A 25,371-nucleotide genomic window follows, 5' to 3' on the forward strand; every position below is an offset into this window, starting at 1 on the left:
AAGGTTTTATCTTTGTTTTTTAAGAAGTAGGTCTAATTGTTTTACTAAGAAGTCATCTATAAAAAAAATGATATATCTAGGATCACCAAGAGAAGTGTTTTGAAGGAACTCCATTAAATCTAAGTGAATTTCTTTTGTAATTTTTGAAGCTCTATTTTAAGTCCTATACAAAAAATATTCCTTATATTATCTTCTAGCAAAACAACTAATGTAACCAAAGCAACTATGCCAAAGAATTGTTTTATTTTTCTTGTCTATAGAATTTATTTCAAAATGGATTTTTAGTCTAAATGATCCATTGATTAGATTATTTTTTTTCTTATAGAAAGAATATTAAGATTATGTTTATTTAATATGTAGCAATAACTACTATCAAAAACTAATATATTCTAGTATTTAAATATGCACCATTTAAATGAGATTTTTAGTGAAACTAGGAACATATGTAATATTTGATAGATTTATTTATCCAAATCCTATTTTAGATAGTAGAGGTATCAAAGTCTTGGACTCTATAAGTTTTTTGTTTTTTTATTTTTTATTTTTTATAATTTTTAATTTTTAACTTTTTACTAAAATTGCTAGATTCATAGCTATCAAAACTTTAATAATTACTAATTATATACTCAAATGTACAACTATCAATATACGACTCCAATAGTAGAGTTTCAAAACATTGAATTGCATTTATTATCATATCAATATCTTAATTTTGGAACTTTATAATTACAAGTAAAGTGATCCTACTTACCACAATTATAGCATTATATGAAAAGTCTCAATTATAAAGCTTAAAATAGAAACTACAATCAACAAAAACTTCTTCCTTGTCTTCTTTAAAAACCTTTGCCCTAAAAAATCCTTTGGAATGGAAGTAGTTGGTTTAACCAAAGTTTTGGTTGGAATTATTAGGTGGTCTCTTTATTCCTCTTTGCCATCCTTTCATGACTATCAATACTTCATTGCCAAGTTGGATTTTTTTTTGCTTGCATTGATGTGTCTCAATTATGAAACTTACAAGAGCTTGGTCTAATGTCAAAGAGACACTATAATGTATAAGCTATTGAATGGAGCATTGAAGCTATGCGGTAACATATAGAAAAGAAGGTAAACTAAAAATCTTTCTAGAAATGTTTTATCCATGTTTACTGACATGTTTTTGTTCTTCTCACTTTGGGACTCAAACTTCAATTGAGCCTTCTTATGGAAACTACATTGTTTGAAGTTAGCTTGTGATAGATAAGATTTGCAACTGGTCGCTTGACTGGTAACGACTTCTTAGTAGAACAAATGATTTTTCAGGATTCATGTGAACAACAACAAAGTCGATCAAGTCGATCAAGTCGCTTATGGACAAGGTAAGAAATGACATAGCAGCAGCCTTTTTCTTTCTCAACACCAGCGCAGTCAACGTTAGTTCAGTCTGATGCTCTCCGACAACTATTGTAGGGAATTTTACTAAATTCTCAGTAATCACCCATAATCCCTTTCTTAATATTGCCCTTATTTTAAGACTCCAAACATAATAGTTAGAAATTCCTACCAACTTATTGGCTTCTCCTATCTGAACATTCTGTTGCCATCCCGACATTGTTTCTTCAACAGCTCAACTTTGAGCAGGTACTCGAGATCAATGTTCACCGATACGATCTTTAGTGTCTGAGATGACACGCAGGAGCAGTGTTCACCTACGAGAACTTTGGTACTCTCCTCACAGAATTAAAAGACTCTCAGACATTTAGGAGCAGTGCTCACCTCTAATCATACGCTTCACGCCTCACAACGCGATGATACCATGTCAACCAAACCAGGCATGACATAGAATTCGAGAAACATTAGCATTGTTTATTCTCAGTGATGCATATAACTACACAAACATGATTATATGGACAATTACAGGTGATATCAATCTTGGATAAGCGGTTGCGTAACGTGGTCCTTCTGGATGATCGAAATTCGGATGCACTGATTTTTTATGCGTAGTAGATGGGCGGCATTGCCAGTACGTCTGAAATTGAATACGGTGACTCGAACTCGAAGTGGTTCGATGGCAGAGAGAAGCATAAGCTCACGGTAGATTGTCTCCTATCTACTTTGAGCAACGGCTTGATTCATCGAAGTAATTCGGTGGTGTTTGAGGAATTAAACTTTTGACATGTTTGTTAAATTGCTTTCAAATTGCTAATGAAATGGGAATTTGCGTCCTCTCAAACAATTAGCTTCAGCGTGAAATCCGAGTTTTTAAGAGTGAGAGAATACTAGACCAATACGGTTGTTGTCGAAGTTTGTACTGAGTGATTTCACACTGAAACCTACATCAGTGGATGTGGCAACGATATAAACTTCTCCCTTCAAGCGGAATTACTTGAAGATTTTCGAGAATTCCCAACACTCGTCTAAAGCCCAGAAGCGGACTTTGGCTGTGTTGCGCACTGAGACTTCGTGATTGGCGAGTGTAGTCGACATGTGAACTGATCGTGCTGTTGTCAGTGTTTGACAACGTCCGTCAATTCATACTTCGATTATCGTGTGGCCAGTGTACTTCGATTATCCAAAGGTTCGTGCATCCGATGTCGATTTCATGTGCACAGAGTGAGTGTTAGATACGTTCCTGGATGCGAGGGTACTGTCCCCCTCAGAAAGGTCGTGTCCCTCTTCGACCAAACTCCATCACACACAATAAACACACCCAATTCCAAGTATTGGCAGACTCACCCAGTTCTGAATCCATTGAATACTGCTTGTCCTGCTCCGGCCTATAACTTGTTTTCCATCTACTAGCACGACAGCAAACAAAAAACTTGACTATTCTTATCAATGCAGAACTGACAGCTAGAACTAAGTCCAACACACATAATATTATCACATTTCAACAACCATGGCGTGAAAATTGACGACACAGGTCAGAATCGTGGAACAAATACATAGTCAAACACAACAAAGTCTTGTTTTGGAGCAATATTTCTTAAATTCAATGTAATTTTTTAAATTATTTCAAAGTTTAAATTATTTATCAATAACAAAAATTGAATATTTTACATCTGAGGTTTTAAATTATTTAATCAATATACTAAGTAGTGAAACCAAATATAAGAGATTTGACCATCATAATGGGATTTGTAGACCTACAAACCTATTTTTAAAAGCCATCGTTAAAAAGTTCTATTAATGCCCTTTATTTCGTGAAGAGTTTCTTCTCTAAACTTACTCTAAACTTTTAGAAATAGTTTTAAGTAACAAAAAACTATCAAATGAACCAAATAATAATTGTGCAATTATTTTGAATAAAATGGGAGGAAGTTAGACATGTTCATTGCCCAACTCATCACACAACTCTACAATAATATTATTAGTAATTAGTATATTAGTGCTCTTAGAAGATTTTAGAATACTTCTTGCATATGAAACCTTATTAGAATATCAAATTTTAGAGAAATTTAAACTTTGATTGTTAAAAAAATATAATATCTCAATATTCAAAACCAAAAAAATGTTGAAAATAAAATTCAAAAATTATAAAACAATAACATACATCTACATATATTATACAATAATAACTTAAAGTCGTATTATTTTATACAAGCTTTATATATATATATATATATTTTTTTGATATTTTACTATAATATTTTAATATGTTATTATATACTATATTTAATATATTATTATTGATTGTAACATATTATATAAATAGTGCATAAAAATTGATCTTAATATTTAAATCTACTCACTCTTATAGGTATAAACTTATGCATCTTTTGATTTGTTTTTAAAGATGAAAGTTTCTAAATCTTCTAGATTGACATTTGAAAGTCAAATCTTGTTAGGAAGTTTTTTTTTAAAAGTTTCATCACCAAACTTAGTTGGAAGATTTGTTACAAAATCTCTTCAAAAAATATATTAATGGCTTGTTTAGCAAGTCTTGTTAAGAAGAATTTTTAGCAAATTTTTATAGAAAAATTTCTTCTAGTAGCTTAGGTAACAAGACAATATAAGCCTAGAGCACAAGTCTTTAATCCTTGCAAATAATACAATCAAAAAAACAATTAAAGTCATCCTTACAAGATTTCTTATATCTTAACAAAAAGACATGTATGTTGCATCTTATAAATTTATATATATACTTGGTTTTTATTGCCACAAAGTTTAGTTTATAAATTTTAGTCTTTAAAATTTTCATACTAATTTTATATTATAGTTTTAATCTTTTTTTACATAGATTCAAGATGTATGTTTAATTTAACATAATTAAGACGTGGTGTTTAAGAATTCTTATAAAGTCTAATAATTTTTATATACTAAACATGATTCTAGTCTTTCAATAAATATTTATTTCCAAAAAAGTTTTTTTTTTTTTTTTTTTCATATTTTCATTTGGAAACACAAAGCTATCATGATAAAATGTTGAAATATTAATATTAATATTAATATATAAGATTTATCTAATTTATTGCATACTAATAAATTTTTAATTGCATTAAAAAAATTCATTAATAATCTTTATTACTTTGTGTTAATTTACATGTGAATATGATATATGTATTATCTACAATTCCTATGTTGAAAATGTTGAAAATTTATAGTAGTTTTTATCATTAGTAAGTTTTAATTACTTTACAATTCATATTATGTTTTGATATATTGTAATAATCAAACTACTCCAAATAGAGTAGACCAATTAATCAAATTAGTGGCAGACGCTAATGTGAATAACCAAAGTGTAACCATGTACGTGTTAGCAGTTGCACATGATTGTTTATGCAACCTAAAGGAACAGAAAACAAGCATTTCTCATCAGTCGCAAATGCATGTTCCTTAAAGTCTAACCTAATATTTATTGAGGTAAAAGCACTTGTGATGTGTATCACAAGCAATGGTTTGTTTAGTACCAAGGAACAAATTGTCATGAAATGGAGCTTCATCTGATTGCTTTCAAGTTCAGAATTGTAACTCTTCACAGTACACAAACATCTTTTTCATACAGAAGATTTGCGCAGCGGCTTTTTGAAAGACTCATCATGAACGAGATATGTGTACACAAATTGGTATAAGTCGATGTTTGAGTTTCCTTACGATTGGATTGAGAATGTTGCAAGAGTCTCAGGTCAGTTCCAAATATGGATGCAAGTTTCAAAATGTATTATATGTATAAATATATACAAAGTCTTATCCAAAAATTAAATGTTTCTAGAGCCTCCTTGCATAGAAACTCTAAAGAATAGCTTTTTCTACCTCTTCGTTTCACCTAACTCTTTGATTGGAATACAAGCTTGAAGCACAGAAAAAAATGACTTCTGTCGACTCGCCTAAGCTACAGATTCAGACTCATAGTGAATACCTCTTCACTCCGGGCGTGCAGGAATGGCTTTTGCGATATCCAGGTTTACAAGCCTGCAGGTACCAAGCAGATATTCTGGAAGTTCCTCTTCAGTGTTGGCCTACACACATCTCAATCTGTGAGTGCTATGCTCAAACTATTGACGAGCTATACTCTGACGCAAAATGGCGTTCAAGAAAAACCTATGGCATTAACAACAACAACAACCGAAAAAAACACATCACTCCAAAAGTCGCTAAGAAGCGAGATCCATAAAATTTGTGGAATTACCTGGATGAGGAATGCCAACTCGATAACAAGGTTGCTCAAGTAACCCAACACCAGGTTCACTACACCCTTCGCTACAGAGGATGAACCAATGTCCACATCCAACTGCACATTGATATGCATGCCATGACGCTTCTCAGTAACACAAAGGAACGAGCTTGACTATTTCCATGACATCCATCAATGTTGATACATCGACATTAACATTGTTGGAATCTGAAACGATCCACTGTAGATGGTGAAAGAAGTTTGAACAAACTATTCCACATTCTTTACACACCTCAATATAATTCTTGTCAGTGTGATACGTGATCTCCAAAGCTTCTCCGATCAAGCAAGCCGTCTTGCCAACGCTTTGCTTCACAATCCACGGACCCTTTGCAATGTGTGGGATGAGCTTGAAGCTAGCATTGCGGTGACGATCATCTCCACGTACGAAGTTTTCTAGAATGAGGAAGTCTGAAAGGGGTTGTGTGATCATGTAGTAGAGAGCTAAAGAGTATGTTGTAGATCCTGGAACCTGGAGTCACCAATCTCAAAGAATCAAACACAGCTGATACCAAATACACAAAAATCAACTGTTTTCAAAGTAAGACGTCAAAATGACTAAAATTAGGATTTTTGAGAAATTATGAAACGTTAGAAAAGAAAGAAAAAAAGAAAAAAAGAAGAAGTTGAAAACTAGCAACTAAAACTAGTTTTCTTTCAATATTACAAATTTAACCTATCATCACCCCAGAATTATCTCCGGGACAGTAAAGTACTGAGCCATATATCAAATAACAGAAAAGGACTCTAACAATACTTACTTGAATATTGATGATAAAGAAAAAAGGATCTTGCACTCGACCCTCGATCTTTCTCTGAAAGAACAACGATTTCGTAAGCTGCACTTTTACATATGCAAACTTTTTGCACTAGATTTGTTGCAACTTGGCACATAATGGTTGCTACGTAACAACCAGAGCTTAGATCAAAGCAAGTAGATTACTATTATTTTAAGCATAATTAATAAACAAAAAAATTACAAACGTGTCAACATATTCACATGCGCAAACCAAATGGTTACCTGATTGGCCAAAAACTGCTGAACTGGATTAGAGGGCCGAGAGGCAAGATGATCCTCTCTCTTGTTGGACTTCAACCAATCGGCCGCAACAAATTGCATTACCGGGTCTTTGGCCACCACCTGTATCATTCAGCCCAAATCAAATGTGCCAATGTGAGGAAAGATTACTCCTACCATCAGTTACAATAACTCACAAATGCAAAATATCTCAAAAGTAACCAACAAATCAACTCAGTAGTAAAAATACGAATTTCGAACTTTGAATTACCTTCTTGCGGTCTTGAAGATAGTGTTTGCCACGGATCAAGAAGATGCTTGCCTCGGCTGATTCATAACAGCTCGTGGTACAACAACCAGAGCTTTTTGGAAGAGTACCTTCTCTAGCAAGCAGCTCTATGCCATCTTCGTCGTCGTCCTGGTGTGTACGCTTTTGAGCTGCAATGGCAGTGCACACCATTATTCAGCTACAATATATACCAATCCTCAAGGAAGCCGCTGGTAGCATTGCTATCAGTGTACTTATCACGTGTTCCATAATAGTCGACTCAAGAAAGTCAATGGGGTATTCTAGCATTCCACTAAACTGACCATATTGGTGAAAGTTAGATATCATACCTGCCATTCCTTGGAAGCGCTTCACGATGGTTGCGGCTGCGGACAGCTTATGAACGCCTCCATTCTGTGATGTAATCGTAAAGATCATGTAATTCGACAAAATAATCAGGAAAAGGCAGAGAAGTCCATACTTCAGAGCAACCCAATATCCAACCCGAGCCCAATGCTACAACCAACGACATTGATCACAGGATCACAACGAGCAATATGCACTTGATTACGGAAATAATGACAGTAGAACGAGGATTACGGAAATAACATGATTTTTTTCTTTTTTTAATTCTTTGAGATAGCACACAGATCGCGTCATTTTTGTCTTACTTGATCTTCGTCTGATGTTTCGTCTGGATCCGTAGACTCCCGCCGACCGTCCAGATCTGGCTCAAGTTCTGTGTCCCATGCTGAGTCTTCCGGAACATCGAAAAACTCCTCCTCGGCTAGCTGGCGGAACATGCTCTGCCCTGCAATATTGTCTTCCGGAGAACGCGCAACCTCCGCACCACATAGATGCACTTCAGGGATGTTTTCCTTCTGCAATAATGGAGGCTTGCAGCCTGCAACGTCCAGTCGCCTCAAGTCTGGGCTTATGGAGGTAGGCATGTAGTCCGCCGGCTTGACCTTGTAAAACTCCCTCAAGGCTGAACACAGTCACACAAGTATCAGCAAAATCGCTCAAGGTAGAATCTTCAGAGGCAACTCCATCAGCTTACACTCCCCTTGTCTAACATTTGACATGGGTTAAAACATAATTTATAAAAAAATTGCGTTGTTGGCACACAATCAACACGGTTTAAACCTAAAGGCCTGTGTAGAATAACAAATAAAAACAGAAACATGCAGAAATGCAAGGTAGGATAAAATAATGCACATCAATTTTTAATAAAGGCACACAGTGGGGCGAAGGACTGTACCTGCCACTCGTTCAAGAACTTTGAGCGTAATGACCCTGTCCTTAGAAGAGGACCAAGGTGTTTTGAAATGTTTCCAATCTACAGTGAGTATGTGTTTCACCGCACAACGGTGCTGGAAACCTCCCTGTGGTGGCAGTGGCGATATAACATACCCTCCACCTACAAGTAACAATTCCAAGCTTAGAAGTGATGTACAAGCATATAATCCATGCCAAATATTAGCGTCTCGTGGTATAGAGAATTTTGAATTTCAGAGAAGACGAAAACGAGGCTAACTCATTAAGTGAAGGGCTTACTTTTGAGCCAGGCACGCACAAACTTCCGTCGTGGACGACATTTCTCATGCTTCACTGACTTGTACAGAATAACTGCAAATAATCCACAATGATTTTGACAAATAGCCCAAATTTTCAAACAAAAAAAATTTCCTGTCAGAGATCCTACAGAAGTTACTCGAGAATGAAAGAACAAAAGCCTCTACAAGACCACAGATGAACAGCCAAGAAAACTATATCTGTCAAATTCACCCAAAGGATTTTAAGGAGTGAGATTGATACAGGTCTTGCAGCTATTTCAAGAAAAGAGGGGAAAAAGACGTATAAATAGTTTACGTTGACTGACCGTAAGAGCCATCGTCTTCACGGCGCCAGTAGCGATGCACAACCAGGTCCCTGGGCTTCATCCGCCTGCACTACTTTCAATTAAAAAGAAATCTGCTCACGAATGTGATATGTTTGTTGCTATAGCGTCCAATAAGCTACACATCCAACAGAAAGAAATCCATATATTTGGGAGAGTTCTCTAGAATGAAGTCCTTAGCTAGCTTTTCCAGAGGAGCGTCAAAATACATTATGCCAGACGGAAAGATAGCAACCCTTCATTAAATACTGATGAAAATATTCTAACACCACAGATTTCGTAATAAACAAACTTCCTACATGAACACACATAGACAGTATCGAATTACGGATAAGTAATCTCGTACCAAGGAAGCCAATGCGTATGGAACTGCTTGTGAACGATGTCCGAATGCCCATCAATGTGCTCTATGACTCTTCCCTTGGCATAGCAGAAATCCCACCTGGACAATTACAAAATCATCAGAGCTACCTACATTCAAGTTCTGATACTATATCATTAAAGAATAACCATAGTAATACTAGAACAAGAATATGGAACCTTAACCTCACCAAAGTAATGGTTTAACTTTCTGGTCAACAAACTCCATAATATCGAACTGGCAGTGGCTAAAAAAAGGGGGGGGCAAGAACCTTACTCAGATCGTGAAGATCCCAAGGTCATGACAGTTTGAAATACGGACTCACAAGTAGCAAACACCACTCCAACGCCCATCAGTGCAGGAGGATCCTCTCCACGTATCTACAGCATAAAATAAATACTACTCAGAACCCAAAATTGTGGTGCATGAAGCAAAATCCTCCGCGACACCACATATTTTACGTACTACATACCACGCGCATTGATCATGCAAATATGAACTGAAACTAATGACAAGGAACCCTCTAGAGCATGGCTTATGAAGTGTCAAAACTCTCAGCGGAAATTGTAGTTCAAAGCAGATTTCTAGTATTTTAACCAAAGCCTCACCATGCTCTTAAATCCATGGTGATCAGTGGTTTCCCTGAATAATCGCAATCCTGGACACAAAAGTAAGATATAAATGGTATCATGATCTTGTAATATTAGCTGCTGTAAAGCACATGTGTGCTTTAACAGATGAATGAGGCCGTGTCGCATACATGAAAATTTACCATTTACGCAGCCAAATATTTGCCACGGCGAATCAGCTACTACATCTGGGGATGCATCCCTTGCAGACGAATCTCTTGAGAGCAAAGACCCAACCCACCCTGGTAACTCTGCTACACGCGAAAGAAAAGAGAAAGTAATGTGAGATAACCTCTTTAATTTCGACGGTGAGAGGATAAGGTTCATGTATGTCAACAGTTTAGTGATCATCTGAGGAATAGCCATGAATAAAAATAATCACCATACAACACAATGGATGGATCACTCCTGTGGACGTGCAAAGGAATGAACCTTGATGACATGATGATTCAGGATTTGTAACAACCTGTTGTTGAACCTTCTCGAAAGAGAGGATTAGTGATGGTGCCAGAACCACCAGAAAGGTCTTTGACTAGACCACCGCTTCTCCTTCCTGATAGCCTGTGAAAATCACACACCTCAGAATACACACCACATAGAAAGGGATTGACAGCTCAAGAGTACCGAGTGGTAGGACAACATAACCTCTGCGTCCCAAGAGAAGCATGACTTACAATCATTTCAGGTAGTCGAGACATGATAAAATTATGTATTTTTATTTTTATTTTTAGTTTTATTTTTTTCTGCTGCTGATTATCTGAAGCTGAGAAATCATGAAACGCTAGCAACTACACCGCCTACAAAATCCAACCATACCTGAAAGGATACTTCCGTCTCCCACCTGAGGGAACGAATAATCCATCATTTCCAGGCAGAATATCCTACGATAAATACGCACAAAGAAAGTTTCAGTTGACGACAATCGATTGTAAAATTGGGAAATTGTAAAATCAAGCAGCAGATCGATTTATATCTCTCAGTGCTTCCATAAACTAGAGTAGATGTACGAAGTTAATGGCTCCCCTAAACCTGCTCTGCTGCTTCCTTGAATGCTTCCATCCATTTTGCTGCCTCCTCAGAACTCCGTGCACCAAACTTCAGCTTGTCTCCATGGGTGTAAGAGTCATATATTTCAAACACGAATAGAGTTCGACCATGAATACTTTCCCGCCCATGGTCAACTACTCTCGTGTAAGGATCAAAGGATCCACTTTTTAGAGGAGCCTGCACAAGTTCAGTACTTTTTGTAAGCATTTCAACCTAGGATCGGCCCAAATGACATATGGAGGGGCATGTGCTCAATGTCCGGTAATGTATATTCCCTATTATGCTCGAACGCCCGATGTAGTAGAAATGAGGTGTTTAGATGTGTTCGTAGCTGCACCTTGTTATCAGGATTAAAAAAATCTATTGCAGCGACCATAAAATTCACAGAAACCAATACCCGTCCCCGGAATGGCTGCATTAAAATTATTTATATATATATAGCAACTGTGAATTATCTACCACTGCATTCAAGCTCTTGTACATTCTGATCCTAAAAGCTTCACCACTTTCGACGGCTACACAGTAACATTCCAGCCTTCAAGCTATGCCACTAAATCCATTTCTGAGCTACCGAACATCAGAATTACACAACTTCCACAGCGAAAACTAGTTCGCGATTTAATGAAGGTTCACACAAATCGGCAGTGAGGTACACCAGAGCTAGCGGTGATCATTTGCAGAAATCTGAGGTGAGCGGCAAACATAGAGTTCTCTAACCAGACTTGCCAGTATCTAAAATCTGCAGGGCAAACTATCTTTGCATGCTGTGCATTGATCTAGGACTGAAGGCAGCGTCCACAGAGGGCAGAGAAGTGACCTCCTGGCGGTAAGCAGGCTTCTCCTTGTAATAACGCGCCTGGTTCCCGGATAGCACAAAGTAGCGCTTCCGAGGATGTGTCATCATCAACTTGTTGGACTCTATCAAGTACAGCCATCCTTCCATAATTGCCATGGTTCTCTCCCACCTGTGCTCAAGTGCTCTTCATCAACCCAGATCGTTTGAATAAATTGTTACAAGTCATCCTAATATGAAGAAATCCCAATGATAGGTGCTCACGAAAAGTTTCCTAGAGAGCGTCAAACCTCGCCGTTGTGCACCTCCATTGCGACTGCTGCAGTAAGCAAAAGAGAAAAATGTTTTCAAGACATTGATTAATCACCAGACAGCACAAACAAATCAAACTTGCTAATCGCAAAATTACCAAGCCCTACAGACTCTCGCCAATATTGCACCCACTGAGATCGACACGATTCCCAAACCAGACAGCTGCAATGTTGGCAGGAAACTGATTTCGGGCGACATCGATACACAAAGTAACATCCAGAACGCATCCAGAACGTAGCCTTGGCACCGACCACTCCTCTAAACGGCACCAGAACTCCGTCTCTGGATGATTGAGAAGGTTTGTTGTGATGAATCAACAACCTGAACGAAACGATTCGGATGGACTACAAACAATAACAAGTGCACCCAGTTGTTGGAAATCTGACTAAGGTCAATTTGCTGCAGGAGACACTGCAGATCACAGGAAAAGAAAAAGCAGCAGAATGGAACTTGGAGCTACTTACTCTGCGACAGCTTCACGCCATCTTCCTAAACTCAGCTGCAGCGCAACACGAAGCGTTAACCAATCCAATTCAAGCGACGAGGAAGCATCTCTCAAGTAGGATCGTCCTCTCCGCGACGATGACAAGTCATGACTCTTCTCGGCTACAACAAAGATACAGTAGGGAAGATGGAACAGATAGAGAGAAAAATTCTGCAATCGACAGGCGAAAGGAACTCGGAACTAAAGATGGTCACATACACTCTCAAAACACTTCCAATCACAAACACCAGATCCAGAAAGGGACCGTCCACGCGAAAAGGGGGAGGACGACAAAGACCACGCTTCCCAGAATGAATCCCCTTGCGTCGTGCCAGTGATTGCACGATACTACGAGAGGCCCGCAGTGCCCAAACGCGGTAACGGCGCACGAGAACAGATAGGAAACAAAAGAGCCCAACGATGGATCCTGGGTGCAGGCCACTCCACCTTCTGCCCCGATCACTCAGCGCGGAAGGTGGGGGGGCCGGTGGGGGGGGGGGGGGAATGTTGGACGAATTGACGCGATCTGGAGAGCAGCCAAGGGCGAACAGTGCCCACCCAGCCTATCCTAGGTCAATGAATGGTGACGATAGGGCGGGCCCTGACATGAGGGCGATCCCCGCATGATTTTCTACCACCACTCCCACTTCTACCACTATCAGCAGGCGGCAGCAGCAGCATGGAAGCAATCCAACAAATGGAAAAGAAAAGAAAGTGGGGATACAGGGAGAGACGGAGGGAGGGAGGAGCTGGGTTGGGTGGGTCCATGCATGAGAGAGAGAGAGAGAGAGTGAGGGATGGTGGTGTATGAATGCGCGAGTGCAGGTGGGTTTTCTGTCTCTCTGTCAGAGAGGATCTATCTTGGTATCCTCCCACTCTACTCCTCTTCGCATCCTACTCGCCTTCCTTCCTTCGACGTCATCTCCCGCAGACAGGCTCCATTAACTCCTCCGCTCACACACTCTCGCACACACACACACACGCTCCCCGTCGCCGATGCACCGCATCAGACAGACGCCTCTTGGACGGATGAATGGTTGGTGGTGGATGTATGTGTTCGTTTGTTTCGATGGGTGGATGGTGCGTACGGTGGGATGCATTGATGTGTGGATGAAGGGTGGTTTGCGGTGGGTGAGTGGGTTGGAGTGTGGGCCGCGTGGATGGATGAAATTGATGTAAGTGAAGTGGGTTTTCAAGGGGTTCCGTGAATTGTTCTTGTGATCGTTTAACTAAATTCTTGGTTTTATGAAATCGCCTTGCATGCTGCTTTAAGAAAAGATTTATTAAAAATATATATATAGATGTTTGGTTTTTGTGCTGTGCAATTGAATGCTTTATGTATGGTTCTGGTATTGCAACTGTTTCTCTTTAGTTCTCATGCTCTTGATGAGTTGTGTTGGTAGGGTGCATCACTGAAATGGTTTGGTACTAATGCCTTTTTTTGAAAAAAAAAAAAAAAAAAACAAACAAACAAACAAACAAACAAAAACAAAAACACTGAAATAAAGTTTTAGAATGCATTTATGAAATGGTATGAAATGTCACATCTGGCTTTCACATTCTTAAATACAACATTAATTGTATAAAAAATAAATAAAAAAATCAATGCATTCTACTTCTTCTTCTTCTTCTTCTTCTATAATGAATACACAGCAATGATTTACTTTACTTAAATTGCACAAGCACTTGAGGGCAGTCGAGTTTGATAATTTAGTGTACACACCCGAGCATTTTACATTAAACATATTCAAATAATTTTATGTTGTAAATAGGATTTGTATGTCCAGATAAGAATCTCTAGAGTTTCTGTACTCCTGATGGTTTCCAATCTAACAAACAAACAAAACTGCATGTTGAGAAAGTGTTTTTGTATCAGAAATTTGTACCATTTCATCATCCATACTTGGATTTCCAGACATCTCCTACCCAACTTTGAACAAAGTAGGTATCCTGAGTGACATTAAATACATCCATAAGGATATATTTTATTTAATGTTATAATAAAACAAATATTCTTGTTCACTCAAATCTATCACCACTCAAAAAATGGCTCAATGGGGTGAATTACTACCATTCAAATCACCCACACTTCGAAAACACCTACACTACAACATTTTTGTGGTTCATAATGAATGAACAGGATTTCTTTAAAAACAAGTTGCCATCAGTTTCCCTTGCGGATGCACACACACATATATATGTATATGTATCCATGTTTTTCACTTTCACATAACAAATAAGAAGGATAAGCTCATGAAGGAGCTACATCATTCTATTTTGTTTTTGCCACTTTCCCCATGGCTGTCTGTTTACATATTCAAGCTTCGTCTTTTAGGGTTTTGTCATGATACATGGTCCAATTCAATGGAAGTGGGCATGGCCAATAAACACATTGAGAACACCATCACACTGGTACAACTGTGCTGTTTGAGTGAGTGGGTGAGAGAGCAGGTGGTCCTTTGCCAGCCACAACTGAGCTACTCACTCACCAATTTCCATGGACCCCATTTTTGCACGTCTTGCAAGGTAGGCATATCAAAAAGAAAAAGTTATAAAAAGTTGATTTCATCTACTTTTTCAGTTTTCCTACAGTGATGTCTTGTCTTTTGGCCTTCCTTTACATCTGATGGATCTTAACTGTATTTGTAAACTACAAAATGCACCTTTATTTATATATTTTTATATATTTTTTTGTTTTTTTGGTTTGTCACAAATTTTGAATGAAACCATGCATGTATATATATGTACTTGAAAAATCAAGTATATTCTTTGTACTTTTTGTGATTGATTAGTATTGCTTAAGGTCTTCAACTTTCAAGTTATTGATGTTGACATTTAAAACCATTTTTGTGATAATTTCATTCCATTATTTTGTGGTCTACAATAAATTTACTCACAACTATTTAACCTCAATCAAGTATCATCTTGACTTATTAAACTTGTATAACATATTGCTACTTTATTATTTACACATAAAGACTTAACATTTTATGATATATATTGCAATTAATCAAAAATTATGTACTTCAGTGTTAGAATAAAAAATATATTAGAATAACCCAACATATAAGACTCGATTTTTAAATTTGATAATACAACAAAACAATTATAATATCACATTTTATTAGTAGTGAAGCAATTTCATATGATTAAAATATAACATATGAAAATTTGAACAAATCATATTACAAAGAAATTAAAGACTTATTCATAAAATAAAACCGCATACATATTTGACATTGAATTAATCAATTAACACAAATTATCTGATAGAATTGTTCTCTGGTAAATCAACTAAAAATTATGTGAAAATCACTAAAATTCCATGTTTTTTCTCAATATAAAAAGAGTATGTTTCCCTTTCACAATACACCTCTCCAAGTACAGTCAAGTTTTTTTTTTTTATCTCAAAATAGTAAAGCCAAAAAACACCAAAATGAATGTGGTATTTTGATTTTTAATTTTTAGAATAACTATTTTAAGTGTTAAATCAAAGAAATTTTATCTTTATAAATTGATTTTTATTTATTTAATTATTATTATTTAAGTTGCTGGTTTCTGACTCCAAAAATTAAAATTCAACAAATTTTTTGTGCCCAATAGCATAAGTCTACTCAACTTTAGTTTTTAATTCTAGGAATATCTTTACTACTCCAATTTTATTGTAGTTAAAAAAATTCAGAGATAAGTTGCAAAACAAAATACAAAACATAGTTCACTCTGCAGTTGGTTTGACAAGTCAATATACTAAGATACATGTACAGAGAGAGAATCACATCCACTTTATTGAATGAAGTCCATGTCCTACTAACTTAGGAAAACATCACTGGAAAGTCTTAAGAGGTTCAAGTGAATGGAAATACTGTAAGGCTTTATCTTTTAACCCTATTGTACATTCTGGGTTGAAGGATGTACTCTCTATTGTTGACACAATTAAGGTAAAAAAATCACATCTGACTTGTCATTGGGCTCTCACATGGTGATAGGCAAAGGGGGATCCTATGTGCAGACTATCTGCACAATGTCTGCAGCCTTTGGAGGTGATGGGTTAAGATTTGAATGCAGAGTAAGATATGCGAAGCCTGCTCACTTTGAAGACCCCACTTGAACCTCAAGACCCCACTTGGAAGAACAAGGTTGATTTGCGTCATCCCCATGGTTTTGCTTTCCATCCCTTTGTGACTAATTACATTGTCACGACACAGGTGAAATACTTTCAGTTTCTGTCTTATTTTTAGCAAAAAGGAAAAAACAAATATTGAATTAATGTTTTGTCCCAGTGTGCAACTTCTCATAGTAGACGCAATGATTTAGAACAATTTGATGGTGGTATTAGTGATTTAGTAAATAAAACGAACAACCCCAGTTGATTTCAGGGAAGTGTCTTCATGAATGTGCATAGTTGTATTCAGCCAGAGAATTCGATAGATTGTTTTCTAGGTGTTCTTAATGCAGTTCAAGTTAAAAGATTTCCAACAAAAACATCTTATAGCATAATAAGAAGTCCATGTGACATATTCTTAGAATTATTAATTCATGGTGAGATAAAAATATTGATGATAAAGGACATTCGAGGTACAAGGTAAGATCCAAGAGAGATTGTCAACAATCTGCACACAGAACACATTTGATGATGGTTATTTGCAAAAAACTGGAATCAAAGAATTTAAAACTGTGGATAGGTTTAAAATACTTGGATTTTTTCTATATAAAAAATTATGACTTAATTGTTCAGATGTACAATTCTTGATTGGATTCTCAAAACTGTACATTTTCAATCAGTTTTTAAAGCGCCTAAAAAAATTTATGCACACATTTCTTACATTGTGCATGGAATAACAAAATAACCCAAAGTAATACTTTTTTCTAGAATATATTTTGACATGTTTATGTGTACAGAAATATATGTATACATATATATGTATATATATGCAACACATGGTATAAAATAACACTGGGTAACAATTTTTTATTTTGATTTATCATGGGTGCACATTTATTTATTTCAGTGATTCAGGATAGATAAGTAAATAAATGAATAAACAAATTGTATCATAGAAAGTGGTATGGCTTATTTCAGTCCAAAATATAAGTGGTTGTAAAAATCATATCAATGTCATGAAAAATACAATGAAGTTCACATGTCATACATATTAACTGTAATATCAGATGTCATCACAATGCAGTCAGTATCATGAAAGAGCTCGGATTCAAAACTTTACTGAAGCCAGTGAAGAAATCATTTAAGTGATGCTAAACCGTAAGACATTAATCCTAACTAAAAATAAATACACATCTGCAGCCCAGAGCAGGAAAATAAAAAAACAAACAAACAAACAAACAAATAAACAAACAAAGAGAGAGAGAGTTATAAAACTATTTAACAATTAAATATCAGTTTGAGCTCTTCCCAGTAATTTAGTTCCCGTCCATTCGCCTCCACATTACATTCTTCAGTTACAACTGTCCAACTACTCCATAACGGACACGTGCACCATACACGTGGCGAACGCCATGTGTCATAATGCGCCTGTTGTGGTCGTTGACCGATCTACGTTCCCAACATCGTTCCCAATATCGTCCCCAATATCGTTCCCAATATCGTTCCCAATATCGTTCCCATCTACGTTCCCAAAGACGTTCCCTTCGGACTTGGCGCAACAAGTCGGATGGCACCAATCAGTTCATGGCACGTGGGATCAGCCAGCTCTTGCTATCTACCCAATCACAACCACATGAAAAATGGATGAGTTCTGTCCGCAAACGTCGACGGATGACACTGAGGTTGCGATGGATGAATTTTACATCACACCTCGCCCCTCTCTCCCGCTCTTGCTGTCACTCTCAGTGCAGTAGCCCTTTCAACAGAGTGGGGCCGCTCAACGAGTTGTCCACCGTGACGCGGAATTGTCGATGGAATCGGTAAAGTTGAGAACCGATGGTCCTTTGGAGGTCAAGTGGGTGGGGCGCAATTGAAAGGGGCGTCGTCTGATCGGCACCGTTGTGGGTCTCAACACAGTTGGGCGGAGAATCCCTTGGGAGAATCTCGGAGGTGAATGGAGAATGCATTCCCATGGGTCTTTATGTTTTTGCTTCTAGTTGTTTTTGCCTCCACTGTCTCTCAGGTGACATGCTTGGTCGCACGTCACTTGGAGGCTTATACTGAAATTGGTCTGTCAGTCAGTCGGGCTCTTGAGTATTCGGCTTCCGACTTGTCTCATCGCTGGCGATCGTGTTCGTTGTCGTGGCGATGAACCAGTGCCGAAAATCAGTGATCCAATGATTCCCCCGACTGGCACAAGTTGTCTGGATCCCTTGCTAACTCTTGGACGGAGCAGAATTCTCTCAGCCCAGTCGTTGTTGTTTTTAGAGTAATTTTAAAGTGGGATTTTATGTAATTCTTGTACCGATTAATGAGCGAGAAGAAGAAAAAAACACAACGGGATGTGACTAATGACTAGACCTACTGTTTACACTAAGCTCGAAAAGGTCGAAATACCCAGTCATTGGAATCTGCCACAGGAATGAAACCTCAATTACCGGTCATGATTTCCGTGGCTCCGTGACCGAATTTTGTACTTCGCTGGTTTTAGCAACAAAGGCCGGCGACTAGCTTGAGTGCCAATTCATCCGTAGCCGGTTCCCTCGACAGGGATTAAGACATATCCCACGTCATCCTTCACCGCGAGACTAGGCAAATCTTCACCCTTCACTGTAGGAATTTTACACATTTCCAGCTCATACCCTGGCGAGCACCTTTTTGGAGCATTGCGGCCGCTGCTCATCGACAAATCATGCTAGGTGGGGAATTATCAGAATAGGGAGATTATGTGAGTTAGGTGTGGCGTCTGGCCGCGTTCGTGCCTTTGGATACCCCACCTTGAGACGTGTTTTCTCAGCAACTGCATTACCTGTAATGGCATAAAAAAGGGAGAGAAGTTTATGTTTATTTTTATTTTTTATGCCCTTGTTGGTGGGACCCAGTCTAACAATCGAAGAGTTCTCCCCAATCTTATTCTTGCTCTGATCACGTCATGTTTTCTTTAGTGTTTTGGTCCCAAAGCATTTGAGACACTAGGTGTCAACCATGTTTATGTGCAGATCGGCGATGGAAGGAGGAGGTTCGACCTTGGGAACTGAAATATATAATCAGCTTCTTCGGCTGCATGATGCTCCGCTACCAGGTCAATTGCCCGGAACCCATTCCCGACGTCTTCTCAGGGATTGAAATTTCCACTGAGACAGAGAAATTCAAGCTGATCTTGAAGCAACTTTTATTCTTTCTCCTCTCATAAGTTCAAAGGCGAGTTACAACTGTGAGGCAATGGGTCACCCATTTTCGCTAACTGAGCCCATGGACAAATTGTTCGCACCATCGTAAACCTCAATTTGTTCTACATATTCTGTCAGACTTTGCGGAGGTATTCGTGAATACTTACGTAAAAAAGTGGCTTGTGAATTAAATCTGAGTATAAAACATCTATGGCGCCGTCGGTGATGGTGAGGTATCATTTGTTGTATGAACTGGGAATGTACTACTCTACTGACTGACCATTCGCCCCAAGGATATGCTTTTCCTGCCTCCCACAAACATTTTCAATAAGCATCTCAGTTTCTTCGTCAAAGCTGCTGCTGCAAAAGCCATTCTTGACAAAGTTGAAAAAGGTTCTTAGATCCTGCTGAAATCGGGGTGATGGTTGTCGTATCTGTGGCGAATTCAATAACCTTGGTAGACTCGACAGAGTTCTGCGATTTTCTCTCTCTTGCGCAATCCAATTCGAGGAAATACGTGTATTTGTCTTAGAGGAGAGTGATGTGACAGAACTGATACAGTGTGTCGTGAATTGCACAAGAGAAAGTCGGACCTTACAGAAAACCTGGGATTTAACATCACTTATGGAATCCGGATGTAACAGCTCGTACCTCGAAAAGACAAAACCTAGCATTTCATTTTCTATTGTTATTTTGTGTAAGAATGCTGAGTCAATGTCGGACATGGATATAGTTGATCCGACTGCCATGCATACCATAATCAATGAAAAACGAAAAAGTACACATATTTTTTTAAATAGAGATGATAGTTTGACTGTGACCACTAATTTCATCTGTGAGGGTCTGTGAACCCGACTGCCTTCTCGACTGACATTAGCATCTACAACATGATCTCACAAATCAATTGGAACTATAATTTGCTCTTCCATGGTACAATCTTCAAAGTGTGCCCGTAACTCAGGACAGTGTGCCAATTAGTTCGTTTACAATTAGATCGTTGGTTTTCGGAACGACGAGTTTGTACTGCTACAGTGATATCTCTTAGTTGCGTTTCCTGGAATGGTAGATCCTGACACTTTGGTTCTGTTCAATTTCGTAATCTTGCTAATCCTGACAAGAATTGCTTCTCTTCTTCCTGGACCCGAAAGCTAAGTGGGCCGTCTTGTATGACTTTTGTGTGATGAGTAAGAAAAGCATTTAGTGTCGATGCTTGAGATCGCAGCATTGACAGAATATCAAATCTTTGTAGGCACTCTGCAGCTCCACGTTTGGGTACTTGAGCATATTTCCATGGCAAGTTATACATCAATTTTCCGAATATTTGACCATTGATTATAGTTCCCTGAGGACATAGAAATACTTGCAAGTTACGGGACACCCATTCTCAGGCCAACTAGTTACGCTGCCACACCCCTTTATTTTTTAGGACTGTATTCCCCTACATTTTCAGGAATGTTATCGATATGCTGATGATCATATTGTGTTTCCTGATCTTTCAAAACGTCGACTAATACGTATAAAGCTATATTGTGAAACCTGGTCAAGATGCGAGACTGCATCCGTAGTGCAGCAGTGGTAGAAGGGTAAGAGGTCGACTTCGGCAACTACCTCTCTGACATTTTATTGGACCATTATATGATTCTTAGTACTGTTAAACAATGGATCCTTTATACCCTTCGCAACTGCCTTCAGAAGCTACTACAATGTCGACGAAACTGGGGGCCAAAAGTGCAACCGCGTAGCAATGCAGTAGAATAATAGTAAGGACTATGGGGGCAACATAATACCACATCCGGCTGCGTTGGTCAAATTGCCGATTGATACCAAGAGGAGATTCCGGGTTCTAACGCGTTGCCAGCTTGAAGATGCCGTAGTGTTTCAATGTTGCTAACGTTTGCGACTCATAAGTTTTTCCCGATGTCGGTATTAAAGAATAAGCACGATACCCTCGATGTTAATTGTAGATCGTATTAAATGATCATTAAAACATCCTTGATTTGAGTAAATATATTTTATATATACCATTAAACTTTGCAGAGCTTCAAAATGACATCTTATCTTTACACTGAGGGTAATAAAAACATGAGTTTCCTAGCTAAGTTGGTGAGCAACATGAGAATTGTAAAGGATGTTCAGTGTGTAAGGCGGATGAATCAACACGAGTCTACTTTTTGGATAAATCTAGAACTTGGTTAGTTTGTGGGAATTATCACAGCACAGAAAGTATGTGATGAGAATTGTGGTGGTAGGATATATAAACGGTCTTGAGTTAACGAGGGAGAAGGAATGCAACAAGAATTTAAGAGAAGGGCGGATTCAACATGAAGAAGGGAGTGGAGGTGGTCACGGTTGATGTTAATCGAAGTGGAAAAGGAGACAAGATGGGATCGAGGATTACATTTCACTGAAATGCCTTCCAACATAGATTGATAAAAGGACTCTAGTTTGTAACAGAATGACTCCCACAGCTAATAGCCGAGGCTCACCATTCCCAACCGTGGAACAGTGTGGAGGTGACTTGGAGAAGACGGGCATCGATCCCGTTACCTCCTGAATGCGAATCAGGCGCTCTACCATTTGAGCTACTCCCCCATTACATGTCATTTTCGTGGGTTGTTTTTTGTGCAATAAGCACAGATTATATAAAATTCTTTTCATCTCAGTAGGCTCAGAACCAGTAACCCCACGCAGAAGTTCCTCAGACGGAAGGGGTTTGGACGTGGTACTCATTCCATCCCTGCTTCTGTTCCCTGCAGTTGCCATGTTGCTCCTTCAGAGACCCCTCTGCCCCCCCTTTCTCCTGTGTGAAACGGCCTGGTGCAACGCATGTATGTGTATTTATTCTATGTTTAAATATAGTCACTTTTATTTATCATGTATATATGTGTGTATATACATATATATATATATATATATATATGTGTGTGTGTGTGTGTGTGTGTGTTGATAGTATCAATATCAATAACCTATCTTACAAAATCTAACCATTAAATTAACATCTAAAGTCTTTAAAAACTTTATCCAACCAATTGTCATGTTTTTTTTTCTTAAAATTTAATTTAGAAGATAAATTTTTTTCACCAAAATTAATTCTTTTTATAGGATATGTATAATCTCAAGACACATTTTGTTGATTCTTATCCTTTTTAAATGACAAAATTTTGCCCTTATAAAAACATTTACCTTCAAACAACATGTTTATTATAAAGTTTTTTTTTCTATCAACAAATAAAAAATATATAAAAGATTAAATGAATTAATTTAGATTATACACCATAATATAACAATGTGCAATGTTGAACAATTAGCTATTGTTGAAAGTTAAAGACTAAATATTAGTCTCAAATATTTAAATTATCTTAATTAGACATTTATTTTATCCTTAAAGACTATAAATGTAATCTAAATTTTTCTTTTTAGTCTCAAAAAAAATAAATTACTGTGATGTTCTTTAAAAACACTACATAAAATTTAGATAGCAAAATTATTTCTTTTATCACATCTTCTCTAAACATTTATCCAATGACTATTGGACAAGTACCAACTATTACAATCATTAACTTTTTATATTTGTAATCAATATATCTTATTATTGATTTTTTTCTTAAATGTCTTTTAAATATTCTGTAGTTGTGTTTTAATCTTGTTCCTATTAAAAAGTACTATATATATATGACGGCCTCGTAATGGTGCTTTATCTCCTTGCTTTCATTTCTTTGATGTCATATTGTTGGAGTACTTTGGCACGTATCATTCGTGGCAAGTATGGGCTCTTTAGAATGGATAACCTCCTTGCAATTGGGTGTAGATACCTTGAGCAAGTAAAAGCTATATTCTTAGAATCCTTTATTATTGCAAAAATATCTACTTTTTTAGAACTTTACTTTCTTCCATAACTTATACAAAAACAAATAACTACTAAAATCTATTGATTCTCAAATTGGGCTTTTAAAAAATTAGAATTAAATTTATCACTCTAAATTTCTTTAGAATATAAATAACATCCTTATTATGCTCCTTCACAAAAATTCTACATCTATTTCTATTGACATTCACATCTTTATCTTTCTTTCCATAAATCTTAATAAAAATATTGTCTAAAAAGATATGATCTTTTTAATATAAATTCTTTTGATATTTATTTATTTATTTATATTATTCTTTTGAACCACTAAATTAGTTACATCTTAAGATAATATATACATACATATATATCTAAAATAATCTTTATGGTAGTCAAATTCTTAGTCAAATCAATTCTTCCTTGAATTTTTACTTTGGTCAATGAATCTTTGATAAATTTTTGTCTATCAATTCTTATCATTTTCAACTGTGGTTTTAAATTTTCTTATTAAATATTTTCAGTAATATCCAAATGTATTTGAGTTGCCACATATTTTAATTTTTTTACTACACTCTTATATTTAATTTATGTCATGGCTTATATTTCTAAATTAATTCATTCATTAATTTCTTAAGTCACAAATTCTAATGATTTATCATATGTCTTTTGAGAATCAAGTTTTGTACTGACATTAATTTTCTTTTCACATTTTTCCATCTATATGATTGGCTAAATCACTTAGAACTTGTATTATTATGAATTCTAATCCTAGTATAGTTATAATAATTAACTAATACTTTGGTTTCTATCTTTATAAGAGTAACGCATTTTAAAATATAGATTATATAAAAAAAATTAAAATTTTGTTTAGATTTTTTTTTATTCTATATAACATCTGAAAACAATTTCGTAATCAATATATAAGCAATATATGAATTTCTTCTCTGGTCATTTGATATCTTTAGTGTCCAACTATGGTTTTTATTTGCAGTCATTTTTTGCTTTCATATACCTTTTAGAACATAGTACTAAATTTCAATATATAATCAAGTAAAACCAAAGATTGATATTTTGTATCTTTAAACTTCCACTATATTTTGATACTGGAAATTTTTTAATATAAATATAAATATATTTATATGTATTCTACCATCTTTGATAAACTTTTTTTTATAAGCAAGATTAGACATATTTAAGTATTTTTTCTAATTTTTTATAAATCATATTTGAAATTCTTTCATTCTTCTATTTTTGTGAGGCTTGTCAAAATTTCATAATAAAAAATTGATATTAAATATTTTTACTAATTTTTACATACTTTATTTAAATTAATAAATGACCACTTTTGAAGTTTTTTTTTTTTTTTTTTTTTTTTTTTTAATCAAATGAATGACTAAAGCCTCCACCATAATTGTTTTGGTTGCCATTTGCATCTTCTTTTAAAAAATAAGTTTAATTAAGTTATAAAAATCTTTTTTTATAATACCAAGAACACACCTTAAATTAAATTTGATCTTGGCATCCAAAAATCTTCTCTTTTAAAAAATGCTTTACATTCATCAAGGTTTCATTATCTAATTACAACTTATAAATTAGACCTTTATTTATACTTATCAAAAACAAATCTTATTTTCATACTACTATTTTAGTACTTAGTATTTTTTAGAAGTTAAAATAAAGATGATAGTTGATGAAAGCTTTGAATTTAAAAATAGGACTATGTATTCAACATTACAAATATAAAGTGAAAATACTCACTCAGTTCTTTTTGAGTCCAACATATGTAACTA

The 25,371-nt window shown here is 36.4% G+C and overlaps 1 protein-coding gene and 1 non-coding gene across 8 annotated transcripts; both read right to left on the minus strand.

Moving 5' to 3' along the window:
• Window positions 1-5,105: 5,105 nt before the first annotated feature.
• On the minus strand, window positions 5,106-12,901 carry LOC112273417 (protein ENHANCED DISEASE RESISTANCE 2-like). Of its 7 annotated transcripts, XM_090245429.1 has the most exons (21): window positions 12,685-12,882; window positions 12,446-12,480; window positions 11,694-11,988; window positions 10,859-11,053; window positions 10,646-10,710; window positions 10,296-10,390; window positions 9,973-10,080; window positions 9,809-9,858; window positions 9,477-9,580; window positions 9,186-9,281; window positions 8,822-8,886; window positions 8,497-8,568; window positions 8,201-8,359; window positions 7,611-7,927; window positions 7,290-7,353; window positions 6,943-7,109; window positions 6,675-6,794; window positions 6,415-6,468; window positions 5,886-6,125; window positions 5,609-5,710; window positions 5,106-5,438 (listed from the first exon to the last, which is right to left on the minus strand). In XM_090245429.1, exons 3-21 carry the CDS (start codon window positions 11,826-11,828, stop codon window positions 5,343-5,345), a joined length of 2,304 nt encoding a protein of 767 aa, XP_090101555.1. In that variant the 5' UTR covers window positions 11,829-11,988; window positions 12,446-12,480; window positions 12,685-12,882; the 3' UTR covers window positions 5,106-5,342. The 7 variants fall into 7 exon arrangements, with proteins under 7 accessions (XP_090101555.1, XP_090101554.1, XP_024357939.1 ...); XM_090245428.1 differs by having other exon boundaries at window positions 12,446-12,901; XM_024502171.3 differs by having other exon boundaries at window positions 7,290-7,455; window positions 12,446-12,901.
• A 9,355-nt stretch (window positions 12,902-22,256) lies between these two features.
• Window positions 22,257-22,329, minus strand: TRNAA-CGC (transfer RNA alanine (anticodon CGC)). The gene has a single exon. It is a non-coding gene; the product is annotated as a tRNA-Ala (tRNA).
• Window positions 22,330-25,371: the final 3,042 nt, after the last annotated feature.

Source organism: Physcomitrium patens, chromosome 20 (genome assembly GCF_059467195.1).
Source record: "Physcomitrium patens ecotype Gransden chromosome 20, ASM5946719v1, whole genome shotgun sequence".
Lineage (NCBI taxonomy): Eukaryota > Viridiplantae > Streptophyta > Bryopsida > Funariales > Funariaceae > Physcomitrium > Physcomitrium patens.